This window comes from Fundulus heteroclitus, chromosome 18 (genome assembly GCF_011125445.2).
Source record: "Fundulus heteroclitus isolate FHET01 chromosome 18, MU-UCD_Fhet_4.1, whole genome shotgun sequence".
Classification (NCBI taxonomy): Eukaryota; Metazoa; Chordata; class Actinopteri; order Cyprinodontiformes; family Fundulidae; genus Fundulus; species Fundulus heteroclitus.
This window is the reverse complement of record NC_046378.1, coordinates 21,840,032-21,852,988: the sequence shown is the minus strand read 5'-3', so window position 1 is coordinate 21,852,988 and position 12,957 is coordinate 21,840,032. Positions and strand designations below refer to the sequence as shown.

Here is a 12,957-nt window from a genome sequence, read left to right as displayed (position 1 = left end):
TGATAATGATAATTCCTTCTCTCCTCTCCTTCCTCTTTTGCATTGTATCAATGCACTTGTATGCTCCACACCTGGAAAAATGCACAAACACTTGTTTTCATAGAGCTGGTCAGGTGCATTCTAGTGCATTTAACTAGCGGCACCTTTGCTCCTCCTTTCCCTCTTGAATCTAATAACTGAGGCAAGGGTACTCTTACTTCGTTCCAAGGTTGTATGTAACCATTAACCACCTGCGTAGGATTCTACTCATTATCCTTCTGATCTAACCAGAAAACACATTAAACGTGTCTCTGGAGATTTGGAACTTCTTTAGACTCTCAGTTTTCCTCTCCACCTTCTTGGATAGGTCAACCTTCCGCACCCTGCATCCTCTCATGCTCGGCGTAATCATCCGGCACTGCAACAGAATCAGGAAGAGAGCAAGAGAGATAGTGTTAGGAAGAGTCCACCAGGACTAGAGGATGGAAAGTAATGGGTCGCAGAATGTTGGCATCCATTACGTGATCTGTTTCCTGAAGCATGCAGCAGTTAGCCGCCTCAAATAGCATATTATGCGTCTCTGACAGGATGTGCTCATTTAAACCAGACAAACTGTGTTTATGTATGAATACAGAATGAAGTGGTTTACAAAAGCAGGCTAACATTTGCTTTATTAACCAGTTTAGCTGTAAGAGTGGATTTTTGTATGTGGATTTTTAAGCTGTGGATTTTGAAGTATACTGATTAAGTTGTATACGGTGCCTTGCAAATGCATTCATACCACTTGAACTTTTTTGTATTCTGTCACATTATACCCCTAAAACAAAAATGTTTTTTAGGGATGTTTTTTTTGACAGATCAACACAAAGTAGCGCATAATTGTGAAGTAAGAAAATTAGTTTTTACAAATAAAACTCTGAAAAGTGTTTGTATCCTGCCCCATTTACTCTAATACTCCTAAACGAATTCCTTCAGATGCTCATAATTAGAAAATAGAGTGCACCTATTTTAAGCGGGTAAACCTCAGTATTAATAAGTCTGAATCTAAGTGAAGGCCTTAGAGATTTGTTTGAGAATTTTTATGGACAATTCTTAGTCCTGCACTCCACAAATATAGCCTTTATGGAATTTGTAGTAAGGTTGACAAATGGCAGAAAAAATAAATCTCAATCTGCATTTTGCTGAAAATCATGTAGAGGACACCTCAAATATCTGAAATAAAGCGCTATATGTTCAGGGTTTAGGGTTCTGCAACCCATATCTCCAGAGATTAATTAACCTTTTAAGGACTTCTGCAGTAGCTCTTGGTAATTTTGGCCCAAAATTATTAAACCTAAAAAAGCTGGTTTTATTATTTTTCTCCATGCAATAACTGCATAGAATTTGCATAACAAAATGACCCATGAATTGCACAAATAATGTTTTGTTTTTACTTTTCACCTTACCAAGATGTTTTTCTTTCTTTTATTACTAATACTACAGTTTTTAATAAATGTTCTGTGATAAGGCAGCAAATAGATCTCATAAAGTATATATTTATAAGCCTTATTAGCCATCTTTGTGTTTAAGTCATATAAATTTTGTGGCTCCAGACAGAGTTACATAGGAGCGAGGGCGAGGGAAACGTTACCGACCCATTTACATGAATTCATATTCATGTTTAAAGATGGTCGAGACCTAAATTGAGAATTTTTGGCAATACTTGAAAATTGCCCAATCGGACTGACATTGAACTGTTCTGAAAATAATTGCAGCAAAAAATAGTTACAGAAAGTATTGATTAATAGGGGTTAAGAATACACTTGTATGTCATTTATTTTTATTTTTTTCTCTTTTTTAATTTTTTTAAGCTTTTTTTTTATTTTTATTTATTTTTTAGGTATTTTTTTTTTTTTGGTTGATAGAAATAACCACAACCACAAAGTTAAAACTGAAAATCATCACTGTATGTTCCAGTTCACAGTGATGCATCACTTGCTGTTGCTTTTTCACAATAAATCAGAATTAAAAACTTGGAATTTTGTGATAGTAAAATGTGAAAAACTTCAAGAAGTATAAACTTTACAAACTGTCTAGATTATTAGTTACGTTTTCTTAACTCAGAGGTCTTTCCATACAAAAAGCTGAATATGCTTGCAAAATGTCTGCGACTGTCTGTTAAATGTGTGAACTATGAACATATAAGTGTGTGAGTATATTTGCCCTTGCCGGCCTCATATATCCCTAGGCGTATTCATATAATGCTCGCTCTTCATTTCTGTTGCGCTCTGCTTCTGCTCTGCTCTTTAACCGTTCAGTGATACATTATTATGCTCCTGTTTAAGGAGATCTTGACATGCCATCAGTCTTGGCCCCACAGTCTGGAGTGCAAGAAGAGCGAGCACCTTATGATTTGTTTCCCCTTTTCGTCGAGCTTGAAGTCCGCCGAAAGCACCATAAGAGGAAGAGTGGCACGCAGAAGCAGAAGCCAAAGTCAGGGTGGTAAACGCGGCGCGAGACAGTAATGCCTGGGATGAGGGCAGAGCGCATGAGCCTGCATGTGTGTTTGAAATGTTTTTGGCCCCGTCGAGTGATGAATTAGGCGAGACAATAACGCTGTGTGGAAATAAACCGCTGGGGAGCAAGTTCTTGATCAAAAGCCAAGGCTGTTAAGGGATCACGCTATATTGTCTCCAAGGACATCCTTTAATATTTAATTTCTCAGATTTCATTAGACTGAGATGTTTTTTTTATTATTTAGATTTAATCTAATGTCTTTCATGCTTTTGTCCACAAAAGACTGACGCACTTTTCAACTTTTTTCTTTGCTGCCAATTTTAGTACTGTGGCACTTGACTCCATTCCTCACTCTTCTTCCATGCAGGTTTCTCTCTTTTTTTATTTTTTATGAAAATGGTTGTATATAAACAAATTGCTCTCAGTCAGCCTTAAAAGAAGGAACCAGAGGATTCTAAACAGAAGCACACACAGCTAATTGAGTACAGACTAGTGCACTGCAAGCAGTTAGCTCAAATGTTTAGATTTCTCTGGTATGTAATTTACCCAGTTACAGCTGATGGATAATGATTCAGCCTCACTTTCACCATGAGTCATGAATGGAGCCTGGCTGGATTATTAAAATCACACAGCGCACACACTAATCCAGAAGAACTAGATTGGTTGATTAAAACATCAGTTGCCATGGTAATATATCTGCCACTTTGCTGATGTGACTGCTTTCTTTAATGGTTTCTCTCATGCCATGTTTTTTTTTTTATTATCCTTTACCTAGGATCAAAGAGTGATACTATTTTTGAGGGACAGAACACAACTGGACAACCTGTATGTTGGTTATCTAAACAGGATCCTCTGGCTTTATTTTACTGTCATTCATTTCTTTTCAAAAGAAACGTGCAACATCTAGTAAGGATTTCACCATTCGCAGCAAAACAAAAGGAAAACATGTTTGGAGCCTTCTGCTTCTCGGTTCCCTTCAATGCAGGAAAGTTTTCCGTTAAATTTTGGAGTTGATGACAATATGGAAGAGCGATTTCATCTTATCTGGTCTGAAGAGATGACGAGCTCGTGGAATGTGGTATGCAGTGCCGTTCAAATATATTTGTTGACCTGAAATATTTTCACAATCTTTGCTCAACCACAATCCACAATAAAGTTTTATGTGTATATTATGCAACAGACCAAAAGGTAGCAAGTTGTATTGTTTTCTTTAACAAATAAATATCTGAAGAGAGTGGGATGGGTGTGTTTTCTGCCCCCCCCCCCCTTCCCCTGAGTCAATACTTTGCAAGGCAAGTTTATTTATATAGCACATTTCAGCGACAAGACGATTCAAGTGCAGTCGCAGCTGCAAGTCTTTAGAGTTATGGATCTACCAATTTGACACATCCAGAGAGGGAATTTTTGCCATTCTTCTTTTCAGAATATTTCGCTCTCAGATTAAATGGAGAATGCTTGTGAGGATAATGTATTGAGTCGTTCCACAGATTCTTAAAATTCCATTTAGGCCTTGACATTTTATTCCAGGATGGCTCTGTATTCTGCTCAATCCATCGTTTTCTGAGCGCTGGTGGAAAGCATCCTCACAGCATAACGCTGTCACTGCCCTGTGCCAAGGCATTATTTGTTATTTTTTCAGGCTGATTCTCAGCATTAGTTTTCCTCCAAAGAGAACATTTCATTTCCATTCCCACCTTCTACCATATACTTGCTGAGTCTCTTGCATGGCTTGTAACAACCTGTTAACCAGAATTTGTCTGGCTTTCTTCCACCTGAGCTGTGGATTGCTATAGCTCCTCAAGAGTTGCTACTGTATGGGTCCTTTGGTACTTTTTTTGATCATTGCCCTAACCGCATAGTAAAACCATAAGTTTAGTTGGCAAGCCATGTCTTGTTAGGTTTGCAGTTGTGCTTTTTGGGCTGAACAATACTCTGTGAGATGTTCAAAGCTTTGGGTATTGTTTTATCATCTAGCCCTGCTTGTCTGCTACATTCCTCAGTTGTTCTGGTGCTATGTTTCTTAGCATAAACTATTTTAAGGGAATTGTAGATGCATTTATGTTTATATAGTACATGCACTAGAAAACCATGCATGCTTGCCATTCCATTTAAAAATACGTACTTTGTCTTGTTTTGTTTTTTTGGATTGTAACATGAAAAAACTGAAACTTTTAGGTGCCTAAAAGAATAGGACTGACTTGTTTAACGTTTCTCTGGGTTTCTCAGTTTGTCACTTTGGTCAACAGGAAATGATGAAACAGTAAACCCGCTCGATAGACTCAATTAACACGTTAGATAAAAAAAATTCTAGCATTCATTCTTCTATCTCATACCACTCATGCATTCATTATTTTGATGCTGCAGCAGCTATTTTTTTTATTTATTTCCATGTTGTCACTTTATATTGTTAAATCAATAATGTCCAGCCCAATGTGACGGTCTGTAATTTTATCAGTGTGAACCTTGTAAACGGCAGAACAAACAAACGAATTTCCAAAGAGCTGATTTGATTATGACGCAACTCCCCGGATGCCTAAATCTCATTCAATTTACAGTGATAAATAAGACCTGAAGGATGAAATTGGTAAAACTGGGAGATACAAACTTGGCTAGGTGTGTATATAGTCTTTCTTCTAGTTTATGGATTTAAAATGGTCCTCTATGTTGTGCAAAACTTTGATTTGATTGATTGAGTCAAGTAACCATAGCACGCATGCAAAGAAAAACTAGTTTTCCTGGTTAAAGGAGTGGCTAGAAGTGTAAACTTAGATTATCTCCACCCCTTTTTTCTACATCATATACCAGCTGCCTTTTTATTATTATATAAATTATAATAATAATTTCATACATTTTGTAAACACACAGTACATTTTATTATTTCAGTGTTAAATATGTATTTGTATATATTTAATATTACCCAAATTAGTGAATACATGAAGAACCTCCAACATTTATACGTAGGTACACTAGACGCATACATACCCAAATGCAGACAAAAAGTATCAGTATTTGCCTTTCAGCCCAGGTTTCTCTACCTGCTGATTATCATTTTTTGTGTAATGATTTGAAAGTTTTCATATGACATTCATACCGCATTTTATTTCACATTTCATACCTTTCATAATCTCACACTATAAACTAATGCACAGAATGACTTCCTGGTGGTGTGAGGCCTTTGTTCTTAATTTAAACCTTCCCCTTACAGAATAAACTTCTTCCCAGAAATGAAACACTTCCTGAATATTCTTTGGTAACTGATTTGTTTTGCTTTATACTGTATATGATTTGTAATGTCTGAAGTGTAACTATATCCATATGGTGTAACGCCGTAGATGTCCGTGTCAAAAATTTTCATCTCTCGAGTGTGTTGGGTAACACACTGATGCAATCTTGGTTTTGCAATTTAAAAAGAAAAAATTCCACAGTGAATCTTAGCAGAAACATCCACATCTGGACTTTAACTTTGTTCCGCTTTGTACAGTGAATGTTTTGGGGCTTTATGTGAGGTTTTGACAAAGGCTGAATTAAAAAAAGCTTTGAATCCAGATGTAGTTCAGGATAAAGACAACAACTGAATTACTTCTAAGCTGAAACAAGCCCTACTTATTCTAAAATCTAACTTATCCATATTGTGTGGAAGCCTGCTCGCAAAAGGTTTTGGCTTCTTCCTCCTATGCGAAGATGATTTTAATGCTGTCAAACCACTTATGTCAGAATCTTGTTCAACATCAGCGTCCGTATCACCTCGTGATCCATGATCACCCCCAGGTGTCTCGGTGGGTCGATGAAAACGATCCCCTCTGTGTGACACTGATGTGCCGGGTCAGGACGCAGTCAGGTCTGTGTCTCGTCCCTCCGGCAGTTTCATTTGTCCTCAGCCTGGACTCGCTCCCTTTGGCCCCTCGCACATTGTCTTCAAACTTATTAGATTTCAGTCCAGGCCCTAGCAACAGCAAAACATTTACACCAAGGCACAAGGGCTCTCAATCAGCACAGGCCATTAATTAGACTACTGTTTGCTGGATATTTCATAAAGAAAATGAAGAATTGTTGATAGAGAAGAGCAAGGTGACCTGGGCCAGCTGCTGCATCTGTCTGCCCCCGATGATTCAGCCGCCAGCTGCTGCCGCTGTCTGGGCTGCCTGGGTGCAGTCGGCCAGACTTCAAATGTCAGTGGAAAGGGAAACCTTGTAGTTAAATGTTGCACAGTCATGTTTGTGAAACAGTGTTTTCACAATGGCATATAATATTGGATGTGCATGATGGGATTTAATAGTGCTGCTTACATTCTCTATTCTCAGACACACTGACCAAGTAGTCCTGATATCTTGCTGCAATGCAGGAAAATGTGGCATTTGATGTGTTGCTGCAGACACTTTTATCAGCTTTGAAGTACCTTCTACAAGCAACACTCTTACATGCTTTAAAAATGTGAGAAAGCTGCAAAAACAAAGGTACAGATATTATGCATTGGCAAAGTATTCATACCGCTTGGATTTTTTTCACACCACATCAATAAACTTCATTTTTTTCATTTATTTTTTTAATTGGGAGTTGATGTAACAAATCAAAGACAGCAGTGCATAATTGAAAGGTGGAATAAAAATTAAACATGGTTTTCAAATCTCTGCAAATAAAGATCTGAGAAGTGTGGCAGCTGGATACAAATTGCAGAGCTGTCTAAACATGGATTGTATTTAGCCCCATCCATCCTTCCATCAGCTCTAATCGGCTAACCTGTTCATCCTGAAGAAAAGCATTCCCACAGCATGATGCCGTCAGCACCATGTTTCAGAGTAGGCATAGCACATTCTAAGTGTTAGCTTTCTGCAACGCATAACATTTTACATGTAGGTCAAAAAGATATATATTGGTTTCATCTGACCAGATCTCATTATGTCGTGTTTGCTGTGTCCCCCACATCCACTTGTAGCAAACTTCAATAACGTTCTATTCGGCTTTATTTTAACAGTGGTACTCCTTTAACATTGGTACTCTTCTTGTCACTCTTAAAGGTGGTTTATTTGGCAGTAAAAGATTAAACAAATATTCAAATGGAAGGAGTTTATTACTCAACTTCAAACAGGAACGGTTTGTAAAGTCTTCTGCTTTATTCTGTACTGATGAAGGGCCTTTATGGTGTATTTATGTCCTTGTGTGCATATATCTTGATTTTTAACTGATACTTTTCCAGCTGAATTTCCAGGTAACAAATAGGGGGTTAGCTTGTATTTTTTGTTTTTTTAGGTTGTTCGTTCTTACATGTTCTTGCTTTGATATGTTTACCCATGAAAACCAAAATCTGTTTCTAATCAGAACCTTGTCTTCTCCTCAGATTGCTGGCTTCATCAATGCCATTAAACCATTTGTTGGAGACGAGGAAAACTTGACAGCTTTCCGCTTTTATGCTTTGAACCCCATCGTGGATCCCTGGGTTTTCATCATCTGCCGCAAGTCTGTGTTTCGTCACCTCTGCTCGCTGCTAAGCTGCTGGTTTAGCAAAGGAGCCATGAAGACGACGGCGCACTGTGCTTTGTCTTTACCCCTTGATAACTCCATACACCGCAACCCGTGAACCCAGGAGCCGCACTTACTGACAAAAATGACTATTTACCACAACCCAGAAGACTCCTAAGTTGGTAAGAATGAAGGACTCCAGGCAGAGAGACTTTCTCATCTGAAAAAAACTGTTTGACCAATCTCTGAAATGTAAGAGATCTTGAATGTACAGTTTGTGTTCATAGACGAATGATAATTTGATTGTGTTCGTCACCATCACTCCGTTTCATCACTGCAAGGGGAGATGTGCCAAAGACAATAACTTCACTCAGCGTAGCGCTTTTAGCCATGTTCGATATTCACACAGATAAACTGATGTGGATATTTAACATGCACGACTATACAATATTGTTTTCCTCCAAACGTACAATTTCCTGAACACACAGTAAGAATTTTAACCTTCACAGCATGCTTAATATCAGCTAAAGATCACTTGAAGCCATTTTACCTCATAATCTAAGCCTCATCAAGGATAGGTGACTTTCAGATAGAAATGTACTATTAAAATTAGATACATGTAGAAACTAGGTGGCACAGACACATTTCTATTGGGAACCTGTACAAGAAACTACAGTGTAAAAGGTCTTAATACCAAAATGCAGCTTAAAGGTAGAGTCAGCGCTTTTTTTTTTTTTTTTCGGAAATGTAAGTAGGAAATACCTATGTCATTTTTTTAATAACTGCGCATGTGCAAGACCTTCACCTGCTCTTCAGCTCCTCAGGGGGATCGCGAGAAGAAATCTCCTAAATCCACTCTGGTCTTATTTCTTTCTACTGAGGCCTTCCTTTTCTTCTCATAAGCTGGTACGCGGTTTGCTTCTTGCAACTCTCAGCCATTTTCAAAGTATACGGTGAGAGCAGCGGAGCTACAACAATGGCTAACACCAAAGCTAACCGCTAAGCTAACAGGATACATAAACACTAGAAGTGTGCATGTGCGGCCAGCAAGCGAAAACCAACAAGGAATGTGCACGCACTCTGGTGTTACGTGATGGTGTCAGAATGATTGGCAGGGATTGGTAAATTTTCACGGTCCCACAGAGATCCCACAGAGATCAAATTTTTTTATCTCCTTTTTCTGAATACTTAATATATTGACTATTGTCAGGATAGAAGAACCATTTTCCCCAGTATAACTAAAAGCGTTTCTGAACAGGATTACCGACTATAGCTGTAATTCGGCTTCATTTCAAATGGTCAGCTCTACTTTACATCAATTCCTGGTCAGTTCAGTTTGTTTACGTTGCATCATTATACAACAAACCACATTTCATAAACGGGTCCAAGTAAGATCTAAAAGCTAAATCAAATTATACCAGGCATGCAGATAGTTTTAAAATTCAGTTAAACACATTCCAATTTAATCTCAGTTATAAAGGGGTGCAGTCACAATCGGTTTACAAATGGTTTTATGTCCAAGGTGTCTCAGCTGATTGCACTGAGGGGTTTGGAGCAAAGATTATTATTTCACGTGCTTTTAGGTAAAACTAATGTCTGTATGAGCTGTTGTAACAATATGGTGTTAGTGTTAGTCTTACATGTCTGCAGGGTCAGGCAGAACTATAATGTTTACAGATATTATGTGATCAGTAGGTCTACTTCTTCCAGATTTTATTAACAAATTGTTGCTCATTTAAATATTTACTGAATGCCTATGTTCTGTGAGGGACCAATGACATGTCCAGGTTTTACCCCGCCTCTCGCTCAATGACCACTGGAGATAGGCACTAGAAATCCCCCCCCCCTGCGCGAGACAGATAAGCGGGTATAGATAATTGATGGCTGGATGAATCATTATATAACATGCTACTCATCTTAAAAGCTCCATGTAATCATGTTTGTGTAAATCTCAGCAGGTGCCTTCCTTCAGTGTTGTTTGTACTCATAAAGGTTTGCCATTTTAACTATTTTGGAATTTGTGACACCAGGATTAAACCATTTTATTGTTTTCCCTCACTTAAATATAATAATAACCTGTACATTATTCAAATTTGTGTGATTTCCATGGATAATTGATCCGGGTGATATAAGCAAGATGCTCTTTGTTTTCTTTCCCATTCTAACTTGCTGTACAACATTCTCAAGAGATCCTCAGTTCAATTAAGTCGTCTTAGGGCAAATTACAAGACTAGCTGGTCCAGTTATGTACGTTTTAAATTAATTTCAACATATATCAATCTGGTATATGATCTGATTCAAGTCCAATGGCATGCTTTTTACAATAAAAATACTGTAACAATTTTATCCAAATACAAAAAAACAACTCTAGTAATTCGTGCTCTGACCCCTACTCAAACACAGTCAAATGAACTAACGGTATCCACCACATTCGTTCTCCTCCTGAACACCAGTCATTTTTCAGCTTTGTTTTCCCTCTTAATTTTTTAATTTCTGTTCTGACTGTAGATGTGGACAAGTGCTGGTGATTAGTTTATACCTTGTACCCGTTTACTGATTTACAAACATCAACACTCATCTTTACTTAATTGGCATGTTGTCCTGTCTTTCCCATTTTGAAGAGTTACTAGGGGTTGGATCTCTGTCACATTTATGCCATGTGAAGACAGGGAATCGATTATTGATTAAAGCTTCCTGACGACTCTTATCATCTTAAAAAAATAAAGTATAATTTACAAAAAGTTTTTGCCAACATTGTTAGAGGGTTCGTTAGGGGTGTTCATACTTGGAACTGTTGATTTGAAACAGTTGGTTCAAACATTTCTTAACATGGGAGTATTTCTTCATTGATTAAATGAAGGCAAATTAAAGTTTGGATTCTACCACACTCTTCAGAGAGATTATGCTTATGCAATAAAATCTGAGTTTAGGCTTTTTACACATCTTTACCGAGGAAGCTTTTGTTGTGGAGGGTTCTGTTTGCAAGGCAGAAATGTATAAGTGGCTCTACAGTAAAGTACCAAAACTAAACCCTGTTATTTTTACACCGAGTTAGAAATAACATGTTCACGTGTATGAGGAAGTTAGAACCTTTATGTCCAATTTTTAGAAATAGTTATTGATTGACTGAATAAAAAAAACATCAGTCTTGAAAGCTGAAGTAACAACAATTCTCTAAAACTGGTTATGAATAGAGATGTTGAATTTAGAGTGTTTTCTGGCCTTCCAGATTTGCTTAAAGTGTGGATTTTTTTTTTTTTTTTTTAAACATCCTAAACCCAAACTGACAGTTTTTCTGAGAGGCATCACTGATATTTTAGCAAGTACTGCCTCACCTGCAGCAAATAATGATTGTAGAAAAAAGAAAGTCGAATGTTGTAAATTTTTGATTGTGTTGCCTTGCAGCAAGAAGGTCCTGGGTTCAAATACTGGCTGTGGGCAAGTATGTGTGCAAACTCTGACTAAACGTTTGCACGTTTAGTCCGAGGATTGTCTGGAATCCTTTCCCAATTTAATAGCATGCATGTTAGCCCAACTGGCTGCTAAAAATGGCCCCTAGGCGTAAAAGTGCGCTTGAATAGTGCTTTCTGGTGTGTTTTCTGTTTCCTTCTAATAGAGGATCAAGCATGCATATAAAATAAATAGTTTGCATTTATATTTTGAGGCTTACAAAATGCAGTTTAAAACCAAACTAACCAACATTGAAGTATTTTTAAGGGCATCAGTAAAGTAGTAAAATGAGCCATGTCATTGTGTCATTGAATCACCACTGTTAATGAAATGTGACATAACCCATTTAGTTATTGTATCAGATGCACGGGATTTCACTTTTCCCTCCTTGCTGTCGCTGATTTCAATGCTACCTAGAAAAACTGGTGTTGAAAGCATTTCGCTTTTGGAGAAATCTGCTGCTTCAACATGCACTGTGAGAATTGTTTGTGGATTTATGTCAACAGTTATTATTTATGGTCGTTCACTGTGCTCTTTGTTATAAAGTCATCTATTTTTGATGGAATGCAACAGGCATGGTGAAGTGATTTTTATTTCTTATTTTTTTTTACATTTCACACCATACAGCCAACATTTGCTCATTCATGCATGACCAGTGCAATTTGTACATTTCCTTCTGCACATTTTCTTTTTGAATTGTATCTAGTTATTTAATCTGTAAACAAAATTGTTGGAGTATGATGCCAAAAAGGTATTCCCACTTGTTTTAAACATTTTGTTAATGTGAAATAAAAAATAACAAAACAATGAATATCTGTCTTAATCAAAAGGTATTAAGCATAGAATTTAGACATAGATTACATCTGTTATCCATGTGACCAGAGCCCATTTTTCTTTCCTACAAAGGTGTATTTCTCAATGCAACTTGGAGTATATCGTTTGGATATTAAAGAGATGAGGGAATCCTTAAAAGCCAGAACGGCATGCTAACACTTTTGTTTGATGTAAGAATGCTGGGACTGTAGCAGTGTTGCATAAAGACTAACATTCTGTATACACGTTTATGAGGGCTGTAGATCAAATTACCTTTACAATCCAAGACATCATGCAATCATTTGACAGTTTATAACGTGGCTGTAATATTTCAGGCATTCCTAGAAAGACCAACAGCATATGTGTGGATGGATATGCTCAGAAAAATAAAGGGAACACTTAGACAACACAATGTAACTCCAAGTCAATCCCACTTCTGTGAAATCCAACTGTCCTCTTAAGAAGCAACACTGATTGACAATCGATTTCACCTGCTGTTGTTCTAATGGAACAGACAACAGGTGGAAACTAGAGGCAATTAGCAAGACGCCCCAATAAAGGAGTGGAGTGGTTCTGCAGGTGGTCCCACAGACCACTTCTCAGTTCCTCTGTTTTCTTGCTTTCCCTCCAGTGGCAGCATGAGACGGAGTCCACAACCCACACCAGTGGCTCAGGTAGTGCAGCTCATCCAGGATGGCACATCAATGTGAGCTGTGGCAAGAAGGTTTGCTGTGTCTGTCAGCGTAGTGTCCAGAGCATGGA

General features: G+C 37.7%; 1 protein-coding gene across 1 annotated transcript in view; it reads left to right on the top strand.

The window, feature by feature from the left end:
• The window catches only part of ptgir (prostaglandin I2 receptor), a 42,080-nt gene extending 33,305 nt beyond the window's left edge, over positions 1–8,775 (top strand). The window contains exon 3 of the mRNA XM_012877455.3: positions 7,811–8,775. Within this exon, the coding sequence (XP_012732909.2) occupies positions 7,811–8,050 (240 nt within the window). The 3' untranslated portion in view covers positions 8,051–8,775. The remainder of the gene's footprint in view (positions 1–7,810) is intronic.
• The last annotated feature ends 4,182 nt before the right edge of the window (positions 8,776–12,957 follow it).